Genomic DNA, 25029 nt, shown 5'->3' with positions numbered 1-25029 from the left:
TTTAACTTAAAAACGGACCCTTCACAAAATGATTTTTCTTTTAATCGGACCCTTCACAAATTTGTTTATCTTCATTATTATTTTGTCAATCGAATAAACCCTTTCCAGGGCAGAAAACAAGAAAGATGGATGTAAACGAATTAAGTTTTGTCTTCGGCAGACGATTCTTCCATTATTCGTCCGAAATTAATATTCTGCGTTCAGCAGTATAGGCTAAATACCAAATATTTCTATGTTGCATCTCTAATTTAGAAGCAGCAATTGTTGTTTATTTTTTAAAATTTAATTTTTTAATTATAATTTTACAGTGTTGAGCATTATCATGTATGTCTTTACAATTTAAAAACTCCTTGAAAAAGTTTTTTTTTGCAATAACGGACCCTATTTGCACAAATTCATAAAAGCGGACCCTGATTGAAAAATATGTGAGTAATTTTTTCACAATTTCACGAAAAACGGACCTTTCACAAAATGTCTGGACAGACCCCTGCTTTATTAAATTATTTAATTATTAAAAAAAATTATTTTCATTCATAAGTAGCATAAATTAAGGATACCGAATCAATGATTGAAATTTTTAATTTCTTAAATCAACAAATAATTCGATTTCAGTATTGCTCTGCATACGTGATTGAATACTAAATCATTTTAAAAGATAAACCTAAGCTGTCAAGAAAAAAAAAGAAGAAAAAACCCCTGTTAAATCAAAGCAAGAAAAGAACATAAGTCGTTTTCTTGTTTTTCTCTTACAATCCCTTATCTTTTATCACATAAATGTAATAGCACCAACATCTTCCAGATTTGATAAGTAACCGCTAAAAATCTGACCTTGCTTACTCTTCCATGGAAATTTATTCATTCTATCTCTTTCCTAAAAGCTTTTTTTCTTGTCTAGTTTTCTACCATCTTCTATTAATATTTTATTTATCATTCTGTTCACGGAAAACTTGTCTGCCAGTCATTACCTGAATATTTGCGGCCGGAACAGAGTCAAGGTCTTGAAGAGAGGCAGGTGTGTAGAGTTCGATGTGTTTTGCTCTTTTATAATCTCCCTTTGACTGAATTCGATTTTGGAATCACCTGGATACTCGATGTTAGCTAAGCATATGTGAACTTCCTCTATTATGTGAAAATATCAAAAAAACAATGACATTCTGGGCACGCGCCTCAAGCTCCTCTTTAACCTGTTAAGCCCCCCCCCCCCAATTGCAGTTCAGTGTTTAATTATTTTATTTCAATGCTAATACTTTTTTTTATACCCCTACCGTCGAAGTTCCAAAGAACCGTTGTAATTTGCTGGTCGAGATGTGACAGCAAACATCTGCCATCGATTGTTAATAACTTAACAATTGTGTAAATATAAATTTTTATTGGTCACTGCAAAATTTTCGCTCGAAGGACGTCGGTCGAATAGTTCTTGAGAAATAAAAATTTAAATATACGATTTCTTTGAACTGGCGAAATACGACGCAAAAAGTGAAATTGACACTAAATTTAAACTTTGGATCTCTCTCCTGCCTAAATTATTTGAACCCTGTGTTTTACAAATTGCGGCTAAGGAACCGTGGTGGCTCAGGGATTAGAGCGCCCACCTCATAATGAGGTTACCCGGTTTCGAATCCCAGCTATAACTGGCACCCGCCTCACACTGACCAAAGTGTTGACGTAAAATATCTTCAGTGCTAGACGACGGATCATGGGTAAGAGTTCCCTTGCCGCCAGGCTAAGCATGGGTGGTTTTCGTGGTTTTACACTCCATGTAACGCAAACACTGGTTAGTTCCATCAAAATGTCCTCCACGAATGCTACATTTCTCCCAATACCTGATCTAAAAGTTCCTTTGCCCCAAGGCCGTAGCCAGAATATTTTTTCGGGGGGGGGGGATATGGTAAGAAGCAAGGGCAGTTTCAGACATGCAAAATAGGGGAAAAACAGTGTAACAAATATTGTTTATTCTGTTGTTTGCAAAAGTTAAACTAGTAATTAAAAAATATTACATAACACTTATTTTTCAATTAATATTACATAATAATTATAATCAATTTGCAAATAAAGTTTACAAAGACATGCGACGGGGATTTGAAGAAAATTTTTAGATTACTTTTTTAGGACAAACCAGAATATCCCGAAATATGTTTAATAAAGTTAGTTAATAAAAGGTTTGATTCGACAGTTTTTGTTTTTCTTTTTACTGAGAGGCTCAAAGAAAGACTAAAAAGTTTGAATCCCAGAATTTCGGGGTGGGGGATTTGTCCCGACGCCCCCCCCCTGGCTACGGGCCAGCATTGGGTTCAAAATTACAAGACTACGGAATTGAAATTGGTTGTCGTTAACTCAAAATTGGGTCAGCTGTTCAACGATGGTTATAGAATATGAAAAATATGTATATAAAATTGCGGCTTCATCCCCACCCCCATATATTATGAGGGTTAAAAATACAAATCTGTCGAAAAAAGTCATGTTCATTCAGAGATATATGTATTTGTGTCTACTTTGAAAACTTAATGTAATAATTAGTACTAAATAATTCGCATATTTGAAGTCAATCCTGTTGAACATTAAGAATCCGAACTTAGGAAAAACAGTTATTCTGGGTGATGTATATTTTTTCCTCTTTTTTTTTTTTTTGACCCTTTGTCTCCACTGAAACCGTGAAGAAATTAAAATTTTTCGAGTTTTCGGAGCTATCATGTTTAAAACGTTTAAGAATTTAGATTTTTTCTTTTATTGCTCTTTTTTTTCTGGTTTTGTTTCTTTCTGAAGACATCTATCTTTTTTATTTCAAATATCAATGCTAAATATTAATTAGTTTTAATTATTAAACTATCTGACTGATTAATATGCTAGTCTTAATTCGTATTCTGATTTAGAATCGTTGTTTTTATAAAACTTGGTCATATTTAGTGAAAGTAGATTCGAGAATTTTGCCGCAAACCTAAAAATTATTCAAGTTAAAAATATTTGTAAATACTTCAAAGTCTTTTGCAAATTAGTTTAATATTGTTGTTGTTTCTAATCCCCAAGAGGTCCATCCCAATTAGACCAATTCCATAAGTCCAAAAATGTCCAGGAAGTCTAAAAACAGATTAGGTTTTGAAAAAACCTCGTCGATCTTAAAATCGATACAGTTTAGAATATGCTCGGGCGAAGCCGGAGCAGTCCTACATTTAGTGCTAAGTCCAAAAGTCTTTTGCCCCTGAACATACGAGAGACACCTCAAGTGACCACTTGCAAAGCGAGATAAACAAGTCTGCTGGCTTCTAGGTCCCTCAAAAAGCAAGGCACTTCCAGGTCGTTTTCTGAAATACCAACTATGCGGAGGAGGAACCCTCCAGAGGTCCATAAACATTTTTTTGCACTCTGAAAAGACCTCGTTGAAAGTGGAAGGTAGATCTGGCTGTAGAGGTTCCAAAGAAGCATCTTTAGCCAGTGAGTCCGCCATCTCGTTACCTTTGATTCCAACGTGTGATGGAATCCATTGGAAGTGTACTCCAAAGTCCGCAGAGAGCCTGAAGAGCATCCCCAAAATTGAAGCCGCAGCCCTGTCTCCAACATTCCTCCAGTTGCTAAGGTGTTGGATTGAAGATTTGCTATCCGTCAGTATCCATATATGCTTAAAGTCAGGCTCAGCAATATTCTCAACATGTCTTAGGCCATTTTCAATCGCAATAAGCTCAGATCTGAAAACTGAGCAAAATTCAGAATTTCTAATTTTGAGACTCAGATTAGTTTAATTGAATAAGTTAATGAAATTCTGATTTTTTTCCTGTATGCATTAATTAATTTATGCGTTAATTAGTTCTTTCCTTAATTAATCTTTATTTCCGTAAGCGTCGTTGGTGGATAAGTGTTCCCCTCTATAATTTGAAATCTCTAAAAATTCCCCTCTCTATTTCAGACGAAAGAAGAAAATTTTTATGAAGCATCATCGATTTAAATTTATCAAAGTTAAAATCGAGTAAGAGATAAAAGTTATAATCTATCTTTTTGCAAATATTTAGCTGATATATGAATTTTCTACCTTTTGCAAAATTTAAAGAGCTATTGTGACTTTATTTTAATTTCGCCCCCCTCAAAAATTGGACTCTTACCACACCCATGTTTATTTCAATTCACTCTCTTTAATAAATATTTAAAGATAGTTGTAAAAATGAGGACATTAGTTCAATGTAGAAAGTTGCAAATATATATTTGATTGAAAAGGAAAAGCCCTGTCAAAATAGGAGAAATCAATATCAAGGTCACCTAAAATAGAGGTCGAATTAAAACTATTTACGCTACATTATTTGCTGGATGAAATTGTTGGACAATTTCATTGATTTTTATTCGTTAGAATTAGAATAATTACGAAGGGTGGTTCTACAGTTTTCCTTGAAATGTTTACAGGCCTCACGGTTGTTAATCTACAATTTGATCTAAATCTAACTTCAACTTGAGGTTTTCTTTGGAATATTTTAATGTACATTTATTTAAAAAATGTTTAGATATTGCCTATTTTTTCAGTCTATTATTCAGTCTTTGTCAAACGCATGTTACATTTTAATATTTGAAAAATCCACACTGAATTTTTAATGTCTGTAAAAATTATAATTTTTATGAATTTATTTAGTACTTCGAATTTGCTTATTTTTGTGCTAAACTGTATCGTCGTAAAGTCAATTTTTCTTTACTTTTTTTATTTAGTTTAATGTCTTTAAAAACGATAATTTTTATGAACTTATTTATTTATTACTTCAAATTTGCTTTTTTTTTCTGAACTTCTTAAAATCAATTTTTCTTTATTTATTTAGTTTAATATCTTTAAAAACGATAATTTTGATGAACTTATGTATTACTTCGAATTTGTTTATTTTTGTGCTAAACTGTATCTTCGTAAAATTAATTTTTCTTTATTTTATTTATTTAGTTTATCTAGATAGGACAAGGAAGTATATGCATTTCAACCGAATATTATTTTGCTTGTAATAATTTCCCTATTTTCGTTTTCCTTTGTCTTGAGTTACTTAGTTTAAGGATGTTTTTGATTTTACAGCAAGATTTGTTTTCTTCAATACGTTGTCTTTTAAATTGTCATGAAATCTTCATTATCTAGTTTTAACTGAATGTGTCAGTCTGTGCTACGATGGACTATTAATTAAATATGAGCTAGAAACAAGACATTAATTCTTAATAATTAAAAATAAAATATAATAAATAAATGTGTGTTTGCAGAACAGTACTTGATCAGGGGACACACTGCCTGCAAACACACTGGAAACACACTGCAAACACTCAGGGGTCTGTTTAGAAGAAATTTGGGTCCGTTAACGGACCCTTCACAAAATATCTTTTCTTAAAAACGGACCCTTCACAAAATGATTTTCTTATAATCCGACCCTTCACAAATTTGTTTATCTTCATTATTGTTTTGTTAATCGAATAAACCCTTCTCAGGAAAAAAAAAAGAAAAAAGAAAGATGGATGTAAACGATTTAAGTTTTGTTTTCGGCAGATGCTTCTTCCTTTATTCGTACGAAATGAATATTCTGCGTTCAGCAGTATAGGCTAAATACCAAATATTTGTATGTTGCATCTCTAATTTAGAATCAGCAATTGCTGTTTATTTTTGAAAATTTAATTTTTTTATTATAATTTTACAGTATTGAGCATAATCTTGTATCTATCTACAATTTAAGAACTCCTTGAAAAAGTTTCTTGAAATAACAGGACCCTATATGCACAAATTCATAAAAGCAGGACCCTGGCTGAAAGAATGTGACTTAATGTTAAAATTTTATATTCACAAATTACGAGTAATTTTTTCACAATTTTACGAAGACAGGACTTTTCACAAAATGTCTGGACAGACCCCTGCTACTGCTATTTCATGTTGAGTAAAATCATTTCTTCAAATACCCCCCACCCCACCCCGAAGAAAAGTGTATCCCCTAACGGCTCCCAAAGTGCAAAACTACAAAAAATTTTTACTGCAAAAATTGCTTTTTAACACCTAAATATATCGAGGGAAATATAATCCTTATAGAAAGGTGTTATAATTTATTCACGAAAAAGGAAAGCGTTGTTTACATTTGATCTGTCAAAATATCCCTAAACGAATTATTGCAATACTTCTAGTGAAATATCCACATCGTTGTCATGGTAACGATCTATTCTTTTGTGACTTTATTGGGTTGTTTACGAAGAAGATGCGCTAATTATGTATTTATTGTGAAAACAATTACCGTTTCTTTTTTAGCGACACGAGTGCATTAAATGTTGATTGCAAATTCTAAGCACTGATGGTTACTTGTTTTTCAATGATGAATGACTATGAGGCATTTCTTTTATGATCCGTAAACAAGTACCGAGAATAATTTGTAAAAAATAAGGTTTGGGCAATAGTACTATTAATCGTTGTTAAATTTTTTTTCTTCCTTTATATACCGCTCCAAGGTTTTAAATTATGCGCCTGTAAATGACTGAGTTTAGTTAATTTTGTAAATTATCTATGCTGCATTAAAAAAAATTAGTTAAAATATTACAAATTAAAAGTACACATCTGTTAAGGGAGGTCGTATAACCTGGTTGTTTGCACTGGTGATGCCGTATTAAAGGGATAATTATGGAACTTTGTTCCAAAGGTATTGTGGTAATAGGTACTGACGTAATCTTAGTATACATAATATAAATATCAGTTGTTTCTAATGACACTTGAACAAACTGAGATCATCAGCCAGTGGCATTTTGCTAATGAAGTCTGGAAGGTGCGCCTTTCGTTTGACAAGAGAGTACCTCAAGGGTGAAAGTGTGTCGTAGCTAAGATCCCCACGGATAGATGGCAGCACCACTCATTCGGGAGGCCATTTCCTCAATTTAGACCTAGAGTTAGACATAAGTCTGATTGGGCTTCCACTGGGCTACCACGGCCCTATAAGTATCTTTTATAGATATTTAAAATGCCCCCCCCCCTCTCTTAAAAGATGCGTATCGAAATTAAATATAATAATAATAATCCGTTTACAGATTATAGTGCTAAATTTCTGCTTGAAACAGCTCCCAAAGTGTTAACGACCGATTAAAGTACAAAATTACTGAGTTTCGAAACTACGGTCGTTAGTTAATGTTGGGCGACTGCGACTTTTAATAGACATTTTATGTTATTCTTTGAGCTAGTGTCTCTTACTTTCTTAGAAAAATCAGTTCAACGTTGAACAGTAATATCGGTGCCTGTTCACGTAAATTGCAATCACCAAGGCGCCCAAGTGAATTGCCTGGTTTCTGTACTAGCAAAAAATTTTGCCCCTTCCTGTGATATTTTTTTTGTTTTCACCTTGATCTAGTTTTACTATTCTTCAATCAGCTTGGTCATAGAAAAAATTTGGCTGCCAAATCGGCGCATATACCAACAAAGTTTCAAAATATGCTGCAAATATAGTAAAGTATTAAATTGAACGATGTTTCTGTTGACTACAGTATTTCAAAATTGTTTTAATTTTTAATGTAATCAGTTTGAATGATGTCATATATTTATTTTCTATGGCTTTGGGTAATCGTCTAGTTTCCCAACTTCTCATTGGGCCCAGCCCTAGAAATCATAGCTAATTTGAGCAATAATCTCATTCAACACAATCCAAAAGTGACATAGTTAAACATGACATCGATATAACTTTTTGTTTTCATCATCATAGTTGGCCAGACAGCCCAATGTGAGCCAATGCCTTTCTCTGAAGATTTTTCCATGATGACTTCCGATTTATCTTTGATCTCCAATTCTTTTCATTAATTGCGAGAAAATCAGACTCCACTGAGGCAGCCCATCTCCACGGCGGCCTTCCCCGCTTTCTTTTTCCAGTGGGTCTAAAAAGCAGTATCTTCTTTATTGTGTTGTCGTCACTCATTCGAATCACGTGGGAGATCCAATTCATTCTATTTATTTTTATGTATTTAATAATATCAGGTTGTTTATAAATCTTGTACAGTTCAAAGTTAAATCTCATTCTCCAGTTATTGTTTTCATTTACACCGCCAAGTATACCCCGCAAAATCTTTCTCTCAAATAGTGCGATACAATTTTCCTCCAGTTTTGTCATTCTCCAAGCTTCAGAAGCGTATGTCAAGACTGGCCGGACAAGAGTTTTGTAGAACTTTTTGTGTTACCTAATATTTTTTTCAGATCTAGATGACGGAGACGACCTTGGCCGGTAACCGGCTATAGTCATAACCACCTAGTAGGTGTTGCTATTGTGCCTTAGAAGAAGAATATATTTTTTTAAAATTTACATAAATTTAAGATTTATATTAAGATAATTAGAAAAATATTACCTTTAAATTAAAATCAATTATAAGGTAATTTATTTCTTAATATCTTTTTAGACTGCTCAGCTGATAATGTAATAATAAATCATTAATTATTTTTGAAAGGGTCTTCTTGATGTTCTTATCTATTAAATTAAGTATCATTTCGATTCCAACGTCTCGATTACTTTTCCCTTCCCCTTTTTGATCTCCAAATTCCATTCCTTAAGATGGCACACAGTTATCCGCAATACTATTCTTTAATTGGAAAACAGCTTATCTCGTTTTTGCTTCTTATCTGAGGCGGTATTGAAAATCTCCAACAAAATTTTCTTCTTTTAACCGCGCGTGTGAAAGTTCTCATAAATAACATTAGATATCAGAACTTTTTATTATTTTTTTTTACAAACTTACAAAAGAATGAACGACAACAATTTTGCGTTTTCTTTATTTTTATTCTGGTTATTTTTTTCGTATTTTTCCTTTGATTTCATGCTTTGTGACGTGCTGTCTGGAGAGATATCGCTTTATTCTCGAGGTTTGAATTGTGTGTATTGTATTCCAGGAAATGATTTTTTTTTTTATTTTTTTTTAGAGGGAGGAGTATATTTATTTTAACCGAAACTTTAAAAAACGAATACTTGAATGTTTTGAAATCTAAATCTTTAATGCTGACACTAGAAAACATCTGCCTGTTATTCGATTGTATTTACAAAACGTGATCTATTCAAGTAAAAAGAGGATTTTTAGTTGTATTTTTTTTTTAAACTATAGTTTAGATTTTTATAATTTATTAGTTATCGAAACCAATTGTGCCAATATCCGGGAGCTGGTTTAAACCAGGCTTGTATTATAGCTTAAAATGCTGACGTTAGCATAAAAATTATATAGAATGCTTGTTCCCGGGAGCTAATTTACGATCCCTTAACGATCGGTTAATTTTCGAGAAAACGGTCATAAAAGTGCCTATTTTTTTATCCCTGAAAATTGATTAGTGCTGCCATCTAGTTTAAAATAAACTAACTATCGACAATTACCTTAAAAATATCCTGGTACTGCCATCTGGTGTGTAAAATAAAATGTGTTCCGAACAAAGGAAATGAATTAATTTTATTCTTATTGGTGCGTTACTACTGAACACTCCAGCCCGTCAATATCACGGGAGCGAGAAATAAGAGGGCGAAACCTCAGCCCGTCATTTTTATGGGAGCGAGAAGTACTTAAACGACTCGCTTTTTAGGAGATTTTTCTCTTGGTTGTATTTGATCGTAATAATATGTAAGTTATGATTTCTTTTAAAACTTATTACCTAAACTTCAAAAAAAAATATCAGTAAGATTTTTTTTTTTTTTTTTAACCGAAGAATGAGACATTAAACGCCATTGGATTGGAAAATCGCAGCCGTAGGATCTCTTAGCTCTGGACCGATACGAACTTAAGAATTTTATTTAATGTAATTTTCGAGCTATGGCAGTGCATATTGCTGCTTTTTTTCTTCTTTAATTTTTTTGTTTTAATTAGACCATGGGTATAAAATAATGGCGAGGTCGTTGGCTTAGCTTCTATCCTGTCATGCTTCAAATGAACTCGGACTTAATAGTCTACTGTGGTTTTCGGAACTGGTATTATGATGACACGATAAGGATACAATTAAAATAATAATAATAATTTGTTTCAATTTGTGTGCTACATTTTTTGTTATTTCGTACTTGTACTAAGATTAATCGATAACTGTAGCCAAAGTAAACTTATGTAATTTGAATCCCAATATACTTAGACCGAACTTTCGTAATAAATCATTTTAGGCCGTCTCAATCGCAAAGAAAAAAAATCGTGTAAACTCATGCATGCTCAATATAAATGATGTTGAGTTCAAGTCTTGACATGAATTTTAGGCTAAGGCGTGTTAGGTTTTTCCTAAGTACAGGATGCTTAGCATTTTCAAAAAGTGCTTAAATGTGCTGATTTTTTGTTTTTTAATGGTTCTTAAAGGTGCTTTTTTGATTGGGCGTTTTTTAAAAATGCTTAATTTTCCTGATGCCAAAATAAGATATTTTTTTACCTTGTCCATTTTCGCCACGAATTAGGCAAAAGGCATGATTTTCACATTGTTCTATTAAGCGTTTTTGCAATTCATTCGATCACAATCCTTTTCAGCGTAACATCGGTCAATAGCGTATGAAAGCGCCAATCATTTTACCTGTTTGACGAACTACATGCGGGTCCACATGTGTGTATATTCAGCGTGTTTCGGTGCTAAAGATTCTTGCACTCTCATGTGCAACTCTCCTTCATTTTGCAAGAGATTCTTAATATCACAAAGAATCTTCAAGAGATTCTTAATAACATAGAGAATCATAATAACATTTTCCGCCCTCTGAAATCGAACCGAAAAATCTCTCGAATTTTTGTTTATCATGGGGACCAACTAAATACTGCCAATTTTTTTTTCCCTAATGAAATTTTTTTTTAAATTTCTCTTGTTATTTTCAGTGTTGGTGAAGCGCCATCGTTTTCATCACTGACTTTCTTGCGCTTTTCTATTTATAGATCAGAACCATAATCCTGAATACTTAATTTGGGGATCATTCACTAAGTACATATTTTCATGTGGGGTCCACAGAACAGTTAAGAATCGCAAAGCTTCATCTCCCTAAAATTTCCATCTCCCTTGTTATTCATTTAATTTAATAAATTTAAGATGTAACTGAAATCTTAAAACATAATATTTTTATTTAAGGGACCGTGCACTAATTGCTTGAATTTTTTTTAAACTTTTATTGTGCTAAAATGCTTTTTTTTGCTTATTACTTTTCATTATTGTGTTATTAAATTTAAATTTTATAGTACTGTTTAGTTGTTTTATGAAAAGACTCAATAATATTTAGTGGCAAGATAAAGTTAAGTATGAAGTTAAAAGCTTTTACTATTTAAAATGCAGCAAAAAAATCTTGTGTTGTTTAGATATGTCATTCCAGTGAACTTTAATTCATCTTTTAATGATTTGATTTAAAAAGAAAGTAAATAAAAAAAATAGAATGAGCCACTAAATATTAAACTCAGCGGCGCGACAGCCCATAGAGGGCCAAGGCCTACTGCGCCCATCTCAGTTTTCTTGACCTTTGGGCTCTGGGGTGCAGGAGCAGATGTTCCGGTTAGGTGGTCAGCTGAACGCGAAACCCCCAGTGTTTAGTTCCCAAGCATGCTTGGTACTCATTTATCGACCCACTGAAGGGGTGAAAGGCTGAGTCAACCTTGCCCGGCCCGAGGGTCGAACCAGGGACCTGTGGCACGATAGCGCGAAGCGCTACCGCTCAGCCCCCGGGCGTCGCCACAAAATATTGAATACTACATTTAAAATTGTATATGTATTGTTTTTATTGTGGCTAATATAATCAAGAAAAAAGTTCTTTGTCAGAACTATTTTTTATGATCATATAGTCTAGAAATTATTTTGCATTTTGTAAATATATAAATTTGAAGAACTTCCAACAATAGGAAGAGAAAATTTTTTATCAGTGTGCATATTCTAATTATGAAATCTTTTTAAAGTGCTTAAAATTTTTTTTGAGTGCTTAAAAGGTGCTTATTTTTATTTTTAAAATTTGGTTACGATCCCTGAAGTGATGTACCATCGAAACCCAAATGAAGCAATTTACGCGCCTCTATCCATAGCCATCTCGCTTTATGCAAGTTTTTTGCAATTTCGAATAATTTAATTCCCTTGCTTACAAATACGTCCAAAAATAGATATCTTTTGTTTTGTTAATAAATATTCAAATATGGCTTATATTCTTGAGTAATTTATGTTTTTATTCCGAGCCCTGTTTTTCTTTTTTTTACATTTTAACTTAACAATCATCCGATGATAATAAGCTGATAATATTTATACTATGGTAATATTTACAGTCCTTCTTATAACGGAATAATTATCAACCTCATGTGGATTTTTACGCACCTCGAATTAAATTACTCTTGAAACTACTAAAGGGCGGTTTTCGATATTGCGGTAAAGGTTATTGACCAATCATTAATTTTCTTCCCTTTAGTATAATTTGTTTTAATTACGAGCGGCTTTTACATTTGTCAAAGAATGCGATGACCTCGTCAACATGGAATCCGTAGAGAATTAGGTTAATTAATTTTAATTGGACTGTTTAACATTAATTAGTTAATTTTATAATAAGTTAGTAATTATGTGAAACTGCTTTAATTTGCATTTTAATTTAATTTTATCAATAATTTTTCTATCGTATTTTTGAAATTAATTAATGAATTTATTGAAATTTTTAATTAATGCATTTCTCTGTAAGTTGTTTGCAATTTTTGTGATATAAAAGGAATAAATTTTTTTAATTATTTTCATACAAATTAAATTGATACAATTCATAACCGACTTTGATTTATATATATTAACTGTGATGTCCATTGATCTTACAACTTGCTGGGATAATTAAGTTCATATTTTAAAAGTATATTCTTAATTTGGAATATAAAAATATATTATTAATTAGGGTTGATTCTTATAAATTCCGATAGATGGCAATACGAGCGTATGAAACCGAGGTGTCTCTGGGAATGGAACCATAGGTTCGAACACGAGCGATCGCTGGTTGATACGAATTCTGCTCTCAGCTTACACTGTCCACAGTACTGACTTAAAATATCCTCTATGGTAGACGGATAATGAGTTCTTGCCGTCGGGCTAACTCTTCGAAGTTTCCGTGGTTTTCCTGCCCGTGTAACAGAAATGTGAGTTCTGGAGTTCTCTTATCTTCGACTTTGGGTTCAAAATTAAAAGGCTACGGAATTAAACATTGATAGTTGGCACAGGAATTTAAAAAGAGCAACATAATTTTATTTAATCATTATGTGATGACGGACGAGAGAGAGTGACACTATATTCGTCGTGCTGCTCCATGAAAGTTAGAGAAAATCTCGCAAAGAAAATCCGTAAAATGTCTCGTTTTAGGGAATAAGGGAAATCTTAGTCATTGTAATTGGTTTATTAAATAGGTCGCGCGATTCCCAGAAAGAGCAAAGGGGAAAATGTCTTGCTTTAAATTAATGCATACTTGAACCAAAAATAGATTAAAGGACAGGATGAGAATTTAAAAATGTGAGAAAGCGTTTCGTTTTGAATAATAAATTAAGAAAAGGATTTACAGAAAAGGAATAATAGAAGCTTTTATGTTATATATATATATCGTCGCTCGACAGCTTGTCAAAATTTAAGCATTATTTCGTTTTCAATCCTGTGGTTCTTTTGGAAGAGCAGTAAAAAAACACCTCATATACACAGCTGCTCTTATTGTTCAAGAATATTTGATAACAGCGAGTGTATATAAAAAAAAGAGGTTAAATAGACAATCATTAAGTATATATAACTGTTTCTCCAATGCATCCACTGTTATGTCATCTACAGGAAGGAACAATAACAAACAGCTGCGTTTTTCTTTATATTGACAGAGGACTATCAAAACTGCATTGTGATGTAATTTAACGCTAATTGTTTTAGTTTTTCCATCGATATGCTGTAAAATTATTTTTGTAGTTAATTTCAGAAATAGAAGCTTTACATATTACGATTGCAAACTGCTGTTTTCGAAGAGCCATTTAAATACTACTTTAAACACCTAAATGTTTTGTTATTTACTGAAACGAAGGATGAAGAGAATAAACAATACTTAAATTTAAAAAAAAAAAAAATCAAAAGAAACTTAAGTTTAGCGGTTCCTTAACTGTTTTCCACGTGACATGGGGTTCCGAGATTTACAGACCCTAGCCAAATTATTCGACGTACTATAAGATTCTATGTAAAATCTTAATTATCAGGTGGGTACTATACAGCTTTATTGTTTTCATGCGGCTGAAATTGGTTTACACGTGTTTATGTTCGAGTATCAATTGTTTAACATTGCAATGCGGTACGTTAAAAATAAATGCAAATAGGAAGTAAATAACAAAATCTTCCTAATAAAAACCCATTACATGTATGTTTAAATCTAAAAGTATTGCATATAAACTCGTGCAAAACGTGCAATTATTAAAACAAAACAGTTCGTCTAATAATTTGGTCTAATAATTATAATATACTAATATAATACCTGATATAATAATCTAATATAGATAATTCTCTTACGTGGCTCCCAAATTTTGGCTGTATTTCTTTTCCGCCGGTGGCAACGTTTGCTTTGTTTTATTTACGTTACTATTTCTCTTACACGGCGACAAAAAAAAGCCTCATTATAACTCCCCGAATGGCAACGTTAGAAAATCGACCAATGATTGCCGCTAAAAATGTCACATGCCAAATCTAGTTGCGGTGGCTCAACATATAGCGCTTTCTAAAAACGGAAACTGAAATAACCAGAGAGCATCAGCTGCGGCAATCTCATACTATTAAGCTAGGCAGAAGTGAGTAGTCTTTGTCGATAGATCTCTATTTTAGTATTTTGTCGAAAGCGCTTTTTTTCACGAATTTATTTGACGATTTTTGATTTATATCACGAATTATACTATAGCACATTTCTAATAGGTTTAACGAATTACATGTCATTTATTTGAATTCAAATTTATTTTAATGACTTAGTATTTACTAAAAAGATGTAATTTTTTTTTAAAAAAAAGTTTTTATATGGATTTGAATGATTGTTTTGAATTCTTAGAATTTTGTGCATTTGCAATGTACCTAAGTTAGTAGCGAGCCATATAAGATTGCGTAGCAATTTTCGGGGGTTGGCGAGCGTTAGCGATCAGGGGGCGCTGCCCACTAGTATTCTATATTTGTATAATATATGGTCTAATTTATCCAACAGTCGAATTTTTATTATCTATCGACTAATTTAACAAATTGATACACGAAAGTAAATAAGTGCAAACCGATTTCAGTTGCTTAAAAACAATAAAGCTGTATAGTATCACTTGATAATTAAATTATACATAGAATCTTATAGTGCGTCTAATAATTTGACCAGAGACTGTAGAACATATGTATTAACCACTAACTTGTAACTATTGGTAGGTCCAATCAATAATTCATTATCTATTTCACATTTTGGTTGCCTTTATGAAATTATTTAAAGTATTGTAAGAAATGCCATTGAAAAAGAAATGGATAATTTTTTTTTAAATAAACATTTTTCTAACGACAATATATTGTATAAACTATGAAAATATCATGCATTTACAAAACTTACTTCATTATTTCCCATCTCACTTTTCGAATGAAAATATAAATTGATGAAGAAATATGTTTCCCCGATTACGATCTTCAATGTTTACCACAGTTCGTTTTAATTTTTATTTCAAAGAAAACCATATTTTTGCTTATTTTATTCATTTTCAGCTACACGCATGCATTACACTTAAAAAAAAATTAATAACTAAACTAGATACAGCTCCGTAACTTCGAATTGAACTGTCGGACATAAAAATAGGTTTAAGATTATTAATGATAATAAGAGGATAAATAAGTTCATCCTTCTTATTAAGTGTTTTTAAAATAGTCATTTATTGGTAAATATGTTCGCAATTGTCTTTTTACTTTATGAAGTTGGAAGGAGGGTTAAAAAATTAGGGTTTCATTGCAAATAAAATAAATAATAGTAAGAATAATTGGGAACCGCTGCTCTAATTGATAATTAAATTTGTGTAAATAATAAAGTTTTGACAAAGAAAATAATCTTGTTTAAATGGAAGGTTACGAATCGCGAACAATGCCTAGTTTGAACCAAAGCTTCCTTGTCTTCTGCTTTGGGTTCAAAACTACAAGGCTACGAAATTGAACAGTGATAGCCGTAAACCCAAAACTGAGTAGACTGTTCAACGCTGGTTTTAAAACAGAATAAAATGCCTCGCTTAGAACTTTCTTCCATTTACCCTTTAACGCAGAATTTTTATTAAACATATCTTTATACTTTTTTCATTATTTTGTATTAAATTAGGTCAAAACAAATGAGAAATATTATATTTATCATTTTAATAGTTTATCGTTATGAAAAATACTGCATGAAACACAATGTCTTTTTCAGCGTTGAAGGTGAAATCTTCCTAACACGGTTCAATTCCAAAAATTTTTGAAATTAGTTCTAATTTTCAGTTCTTTAGATCTGAGCGAAAAATATGCATCATTGAAATTTATTTCATTTACAAAACCAATTATTCACAAATTTATGAGTATGAATGGATAAATAAATTTAACTACTTTTTTCCGAATTTTATATTTTAGAACAAATATAATTCTTATAATCTGATATATTTTTGTTAGTAACTATCAAACTATTTTTATAATTTAAAAATACCAAAATATATTTTTGTTCTTAATTAGAACTTTGGAAAATATATATAAATGGGACACCGGTCAACGTCAAAAGTTAGCTTTTAAATTATTTCGTGCCCTTATTCACTTTAATTTGCAATTTTTCTTAAAACTATCATTAAATTAAGATTTTTGCATTGATAAACTAATACTAAAGGAAACGTAGCAACGACAAACGATACTTTAAACGTGTGCAAACAATACTTTTTTCTCTTTCTCGTTCGAAATGCTTAAATTAGTGTATTTCGTTTGCTAGTCTTTCCGTAAACAAGTCGATAAAGTTTTACGACTTTAATATGTTTTCGTTATAAAAGAAAATTTTTCTTAGTCAGCTTTTTAATACCCTATCTTTGATTGTTTCGTTTACTGTCAGAGTAGATTAGTTACGCTTTGGTAGTTTTTGCTTGATGTAAAACGTCTAATCAGTCAGTCTGTTACAAGCCATGGTTCTTCCTTCTTTCATGCAGCATTGTGTCGCGTAGAAATGTTTATTTTTTAATTTTTTTTTTCCATAACTGTGCCACGGTGTCTTTTCATGATGTTTTTATGCAACATAAACATTTTATGGTGTCAAGTCATTAAAAATACTTTTTTTTTCAAGGTTATTCACGGTTAGCAAACGTCATGAGAATTAAGTAATTTTGAATTCATCATTGTGTGTCTGTTTCTACTTCTTTCCCCTTCCTTTTTTTGAGGCTTAGTGGACTTAAACAGACACGATATTTTGTCAGTCATTAGTGTATGTTCATTTCCTTTCGATTATTACTTTTTTTTCTTTTCTGTCTGTGTGTATAGTAAAAATGGATTCAGCTTATTCCTGTAATTATTGTCTCATTGTGTATTAACGTTTCCTGAAATCATTAATCAACTAAAAGATACTTGTATGACAGAAAATGACGAACAAAAGTAGTTAAAACGGACACTAAGTGACGTTTTGAGATTCAGAACGTTCAATGCGAATAACATATGCATAGAGTACAAAATAAAAAACGGACCATCCTAAATAACTTTTGATCTAATGATCGGACCTTCACATTCTATTAGGACTCAGTCATAATGTTTCGAGGGGGTGACCTTATTTATTCAAATTAATTATTGTAGGCGATATTTTAAGTTAATCAGACCCAAAAACGTACTTTATCTGAATAAACATAACTTTTTTTCGACCGATCCGGATTTCTGACCTCCAAAATATAGGAGGTAGCTGCAACCTGAGAAATTGAAGTTTGAAAAAGTCGTATTTTTAACATTCGATTTCTCAGGAACTATTCGACCGATTTCGCTCAAATTTTGTATTTTTGAATTTAAAATTGCATTCCTTAAAATGATGTAAAAGCGTACATCATTTGTAGACCATAAAATTGAAAGATTTTTCGACTATTGTTAAATAAAATAACAAAAAATAATAAATATTTACTGAAAGTTATATTTTGCATGGAATTAATTATCTTTGTATAAACGAATTTTTATGCGCAGTGTACATATTTCTTATTGAAAATGCTACACAATCCTACCCTGGAAATGACAACAATATTGTTACTTGTAAAATCCTTCTCGCAGGGGGAGATTTGTCATTCCCAGGGAAGGATTAATACGAAGTCTTTTTCTTTTTATACCGCCAGATGGCGTTCTTTTTAAATTTGTATGTGTTTGTTTACTTTTTATTAATAAACTTTTACTTTCTGTCTGAATCTCGATCCACACTACACTTAGAAATATATAAATGTCTACATGTCCTATTATTTGTCACATGTGAAGTTTAATTTATGTGTAACTGTAACAACTAAATACTGTTTAAAGAAATCAGCTTTTGTGTTTTTCAATTATGTATTTTTTAGTAATCGTCGATTTTGCAATGACGATATATTTATCAATAGAGACTAATCAAATTGTTTATTTGTTTTGCAGGGAGAGGCGGCGATGGGGCGTCGCTCCATGCCGCCTCTCTTGCATCTGGTACTTCTGTTAGTGTTCTTGCTGTCCACGGGGGAAGCGCAGAGACCAGATCGTTATGAAAAAGGTTAGTTTTTATATATTTGCATATTTCAGATGAAAAAAAAAGTTTTTGTTTTTAATGTCACTTGCCAATACCAACGACCCTGCTTGGTGAAACCTAGCGAATTTAATGGAGAGGGTTGACCTTTCCTGTTTTTCAGTGGCGCCATCTGTGCTCAAAATACGTCTGTAGTAACACACATCATCACAGCCCGTTATAGGGTGGGCCCATTCATACATCTATTCATTCATCTACAGATCGTAATTTTGACCTGAAACAGAGACCTCAAACTCATTAACCTCTATAGATCTAATTTTTCATTGGAACATGGAGGACTTTGCTACCCAACCATTTACTACGTGCTCCAGTCCCCATTTACTACATTTACCTCTTCGGCCGGCGGGGATTGAACTCACTCTCTCTTGGACATGGGCCAACCGCCCTACTTACCCGGCTATCTCGCCCTTTTGAAAAATTAAAAAATTTAATTGAGAGTGTTATTTGCAGCAACGTAAAGCTCCGAAAACAGTACTACAAATACTGTTTTTAGTGCTGCACTCGTCTTTATTAAAATGTGCCTTGTTGTTATCGTATCCTAATAGATCAGTGTTACTTAACCTTTTTGGTATAATGGACCCCTTTTAAAATTTTTTAAGAAGTCACGGACCATCCCCTGTGAAAAAAATAATTGCAAAAACCATCCATTATTAGAAAACATTTAATTTTATTATTTTAATGTTGTTGTAGTTAATTTACGTCGCACTAGAACTGCACAATGGGCTATTGGCGACGGTCTGGGAAACATCCATGAGGATGATCTGAAAACATGCCATCGCAATTTTGATCCTCTGCAGAGGGGATGGCACCCCTGCTTAGGTAGCCCAACGACCTGCCTTATTATTTTAATAGTATACAAAATTTTTGTAATTAAAATTTTTAATGTGAAGGTTGCTGCTGCTTTTCCCTAATTAACTAATTGAATTGGGGGATAGTTTTCGACAAAGCAACGCGTATTTCATGTTCAACATTCAATCGATTTCGATGTTTTGTTTTTATTGCCACGAGTGTGGAAAATCCCGCTTCTCAAAGAAACACAGTAGCAAACGGAATTATAGCTGCCATAGATCGCTTTGCAAGCAATGGGTAGGCTTCCAAACGTTTTAAAAATTAGGAATAGTTAGCGGACCCCGAAAATGTGACTCATGGACCCCTTAGGGGTTCATGAACCACAGGTTAAGAAACCCTGTAATAGATATTTGGCAAGTTTTCTGAAATTACAGGACAATACATAAAAACATCTTATTGTCTAGATCAGTGGTTACCATCTGGCGACCCCCGGGACGCATCCGGCCCACGAACTAAAATATATTAGTTGTCATTTTTTGCGGACAATTTTCGTAAAAAATCTATATGGGTTTAAAATACTTTTCTTTCGTTAAAAAACCCCTAATTTCTTCGTTACTGTGAAATTTAACATACCAACGGTGCAAAAAAATTTATATCTCAGGTTTTGCATCCAAAAAAAATATTTATTATTATTTATAATTCAATACTTTTGTTTCGTACAACTTGATAAAAATCAGACAGTAATATTTAATGTTCCTTCAAACATTAAAAAGTCCTATACAAAATTTTGGTAAAGTTGCGGCCCGCCATTTGACTGGTGTTTTTAATTGCGGCCCCCGGCCTTATGTAAGTTGGAAACCCCTGGTCTAGATCTTAGATACTTCTGTATGTCTGATTTGAAATCTGCAATCTATAGTAATCTATGTTATATTCTCTCTTCGATCTATAGTTTACATTTTAATTATTTTTTGAATGACATTTTTTGTCAAAATGTTTTTAGTTTAAAAACGTTATATATAACAGCAGGTCTAAGAGATTTGAGGCACATCATACGTCAGGACTAAAATTACATAACGTATGTCTGAAAATGTCGTACGCCGCTAGGGACGCTCCCGTAATATGAACTCTTTCTTTGTTTGCTTCTGAACAGGTCATATAATAGGGAGGGGGGAAAGCTCTAACCACATACAACGATATCATCGAAAATTGGTTTCTAAACAATTTTAATCCTGATGATTTGCCTAAACTCTCATAGAAGTTTGTCTCAACATTTACGCTGCTCCTGTTATATATAACGGTTTTAAAGAAAATAAAAAAAAAATTTAAAAAAAGAATAATAAAATAAAATAAAAACATCATTTAAAAAATTTTTAGCTTTAGGAGCAAAGCTGATTTGAAATCCTCACAACCGAATTAAGCAAGATCAAGTATTTGCATAAATGTAACAAAAACTTTCTTCTTCGATATAAACGAAGGTTAGAATCCTTTTTTTCACTCTTCAGTTAATGTGAAATGGAAAGTTATAACCGATGGAGCGTTAAAGTGTGCCTGTTATCACTCTTGTGATAAAACTGCTGATAATCTGTTGAAACCTTATCTTTTTTTGAGAAAATTTTAAATTGCATTCGTTTTAAGATGTCAAGAAAAACAGAAGAAACCTAAAGTGAAATTTAAAAGAAAAAAGTTTGTGGTTTTCAGCGAATTATCCGAGTCTAGTAGTCGTAGAGTTTACATGGTATTCATTAAGTTGGAGGAGTACTGATTTTCATATTTCAGTTTAGCAACTGTTTTAATAATCACACTGTGATCTTAACATTCATAAAAAAAACTTGAAGGATCCCGAACTATAGAAAAACCAACTAGATGTTAAAAGATAACGAAAAAGACTTGAAAATCAAAAATTGAACAGATTTTGTATGTTAACAAGGAATAAAGAGAGATGTTATCAATATTCCGCAGAATTTCAAAGCATTAAAACCAATTTGATTGTCCAATGAAAATTTAAAGGTGTTCCTAATTGTCGAATTTCCACTTCCCATCAGTTTTTTTTTCTCCGAAATTAAAAAAAAAAAAAAAAAATTATTAATCACACCTACCATAAAAGTTATTTGTCGAAAGTTTTTATTTTTTTCTTGCTTAATTAATAATATGCGATCTTTATTGCGCACGGTGTTTACTTCATTTCTCGCAAAGATTCTAAAATATGTATTAAGGGCAGTGATTAAAGAGCGCCTTGTATGCTTATTTCTGTTGTCTTAATTGTTTATTATTTATTATATTTATTTATTTATTTGCTTTTTAATATATTGTCTATTTTAATGTTAGCGGCATATATGAGCTCATGAAATTATAATTATAAAATCATTGTACATAAGCCTTCATTAAACATTTAAGTTAATTTTGTCTTCATTAAGCCTTCATTAAAAATCAATATAGATAGTTTATTAAAAAAAGAATAAGAAATAGGTAGTGTAGCTATTATAGGAACTAAGGAAAATAATTATTCAATCAGTTTAAACGTGTAAAGCTTTCAAATATGTGTATTCAACATAAGTTTAAGAACAAGATAAATAGAGAAGAATAAAATTATTTAAATCAAGTCGTTATTTACTTAAGAATATGTTTTTTCTTTCTGTTAACACTCGACATCCTTTAAAAAAAATCAAAGTTCTTAAAAAAAATGAAAAAGCATTTGCTGGAAAATTAATATATTCAATTGGATACCTGCAAGTGACGTCATCGTAGTTTTTTTTTTATCCAATGCCCTCCTGAAGAATGACCTTTCTTCATACAGGCATTTGAAGAGCAGATTTATTGGCCTCTCTCTCAGGGGCATCCTATTAAGTAGGCTAACGTTGTCTAACTGTAAGGACGGATAGTACAGAGTATGAAAGAACATCCATGCCTTTCCCGGGATTCGAACCCAGAACCTTACTAATGCAAAACCAGTTCCATGACCCCATCACAGGTCGGTCAGCACGGCATCGTAGGTAAATCATGGCCTCTGTTGATTCAGAAGTTCATCAGGTTAGACACACTCGCGTAACGTCGCATATCCAATGAAATCTAATTTAAAGACGTAATCACTTCACGTGTTGCAAGTTGGAATCATTAAAAAGAAAACGATAAACTAATCTTCCCACAGATTAAATGTACTACTCCCGATGGACGCTGTACGTTAAGCGTTTATTTTCAAGCGCTTTGGAAAAAAAATAACGCTTTGCTTTTTTATATGCTCTAGCATTAGAATGGAAACCTTTTAGTACTTCGTTGTGGTATTGACTTTTTTTTCTTCTTTCCTCTAATCAATACAGCTTTGAAGATAATCCACACATTTCAGAAAGCTTTTTTTATTTTATCTTTAAATATCAGCTTCAAGAAATAGTTTTTTTTTAAATAAAATTAAAAGTGGTATTAATACTCAAGAAAAATTTTATTCTTGATTTTTTTTTTTTTTAAATGAGTCTTGAGGGAAAATTACTTATTTTAATTATGAGGAAAAAAGATTTTCGCTTCATTGTACAACTGTCTCTAAAGAACTTTAAGAACTTTTTTTTTTCATTTTAAAAAAGTTACTTTTTTTTAAAAAAATTTTCACTGTTCAGTTATCAAATTATTTAAAACGATTTCATGACGTTCTTGTGCTTTTAGTAGTAACCAAAACAACTGACTATTACTGATTAAAATAATCAGAAAAGAAATATGACACTACAGATTCCTTTCGAAACAGGGTAATATTAATTATAAAATGATGGATCGTTTTACTGCTGTTATATTTAGTGTAAAGCCATGCAAAGAATGAAAAATAATCAGCATTTTTAATCGTAGTGGCTGATTATACATTCTAATTAAAATTTTCATTATGACCTATTTATAGCTTATTACTGAGCTAATCTGTAAATGTATGTAACAATAAAAATCCTCCCATTAGCAAGTTCTTGTTTTTATTTATTTTAATTTTTATGCAACTGAAAGTATAAACATGTCATAGATCTTTTGCATAATGTTTATAATAAGATTTTTAAAAACACATTCATGTTCGTAAACATAAGAAAACAATCCATCATTTTATAATGGATATGAACTTGCTTCTTAAAAATCTTATCTTAAGTGTAATTTATCTTTTTTTCCGATTACTTAATCATTAATGATCAGTTGTTTTGTTTACTTATATGTATTGATAACAGCTTTTAATAATTAACTAAAAGTAATTATTTGATACTGCATAAATAGTTTCATAAATCATTTCCAGTTATTTAAGAAAAATTTTGATTTATGAGGAATATTTTGCATATAAATCATGCCGTACAGCCCACAGTTCGCCATCCGATCAGTTAACTGTTGCTCTAGTTGTCTTCTATATTATATACCCTAGTATCAATTTTACCTTGGCCTTAGTACCCATATGGAGCTAAGGCCAATTTTACCTTGGCCTTAGCTCCATATGGATCCTATACGAACATGCATTCAATTCAATTTTCATATGTTATCTATGGAAAATTCCGAAACTTTTAAAGCACGACCTAATTAAAAACAATATTAAGAAACACTTAGGTGCTGAAATACAACATTTCAAAATAGTGTGACTTGCCACTATATAAGTCCTGTATTTATAATTATAAAAAAATTTAAACTGGAGTTAATAGTCAGGCTCAGAGGTGAAATCTTTTAATCAGTTCAACTGCGGTTGAACTGATAAAAAGAACTGAACTGATCAAAAGGGGAAGAAAAAAAAAACGTCATGACGTTTTTTTCTTTCTTTTTTGGATTGATTGTTGTTGCATTTGATACTCTATGTTTTATTGCAATAAAAATGTGTCCTATTTTATAATTGTGCTTGTATAAAACGTGTTGCTCTGTGCGATTTTTTTATGCTGAAACAGATACTTTAAAGTATATCGGTTTTATAGTTTATGTCCTATTAACCTTTTAAGTTAGTAAAACTTATATTCATGAGACTAAACTATGATATTTTGCATGCGCTACCGATGCCAATAATTATATAAGTATCTTAACAGATTGTAAACAAAACACAAGTTTCAAACGTCTTTAAAAAAAAGTACATATTATGTTACGAAAATGCGTATTATAAAAGTTTGTCATCTCATTTTGTGAAAGTTTGTTTATCTACTTGATTTCAATTACCGCTTTGCAGTCTTTCGTAGCAGTTTTGTTTTTGTAAGATTTATTTCAAAAAGTAAAGATGTCGGAATGAAAGCGTGGGAAATGAGTTTCATTACCTTGAAAAGGACAGTTATCGTTGAATCATATAATTGTGTGGGCATGTGTAGACGGAATGTAACATTCCATCCAGTCTATCTGATTTTTATTTACTACTAACTGAATATCCGTTCTTCCTCCTGGGGGATTGAATAAGAAAAAATAATCAATACTTTGTACTTTTCTCCTAAACAAATAAGTAACATTTCTCCATTAATTTGGTTTTCAGTACAATAGCTTATTTTTTATAATTCTCGTGCATGATGCTTTACATGAATGAATTAGTATCATTTCTCAATTAATTTGGTTTTTAGTTGTATTGTTTTTTTTGTTTTTTTTATTTTTGCACCGACCACAGTGCTGGTTGAAATTT

The 25029-nt window shown here is 31.7% G+C and overlaps 1 protein-coding gene across 2 annotated transcripts in view; it reads left to right on the top strand.

Annotated features, from left to right (window-relative positions):
* LOC107449842 (insulin-like peptide receptor) overlaps nt 1-25029 on the top strand; it is a 159659-nt gene that overhangs the window by 55597 nt on the left and 79033 nt on the right. For both annotated transcript variants that reach the window (XM_043042330.3, XM_087157275.1), the window contains exon 2: nt 18503-18614. In XM_043042330.3, the coding sequence (XP_042898264.2) occupies nt 18515-18614 (100 nt within the window). In that variant the 5' untranslated portion in view covers nt 18503-18514. The remainder of the gene's footprint in view (nt 1-18502; nt 18615-25029) is intronic.

The sequence above is a fragment of the Parasteatoda tepidariorum genome, chromosome 2, assembly GCF_982258835.1.
Source record: "Parasteatoda tepidariorum strain Cologne lab strain chromosome 2, Ptep-v5.0, whole genome shotgun sequence".
Taxonomy (NCBI): domain Eukaryota; kingdom Metazoa; phylum Arthropoda; class Arachnida; order Araneae; family Theridiidae; genus Parasteatoda; species Parasteatoda tepidariorum.
This window is presented reverse-complemented; position numbering and strand designations above follow the sequence as displayed.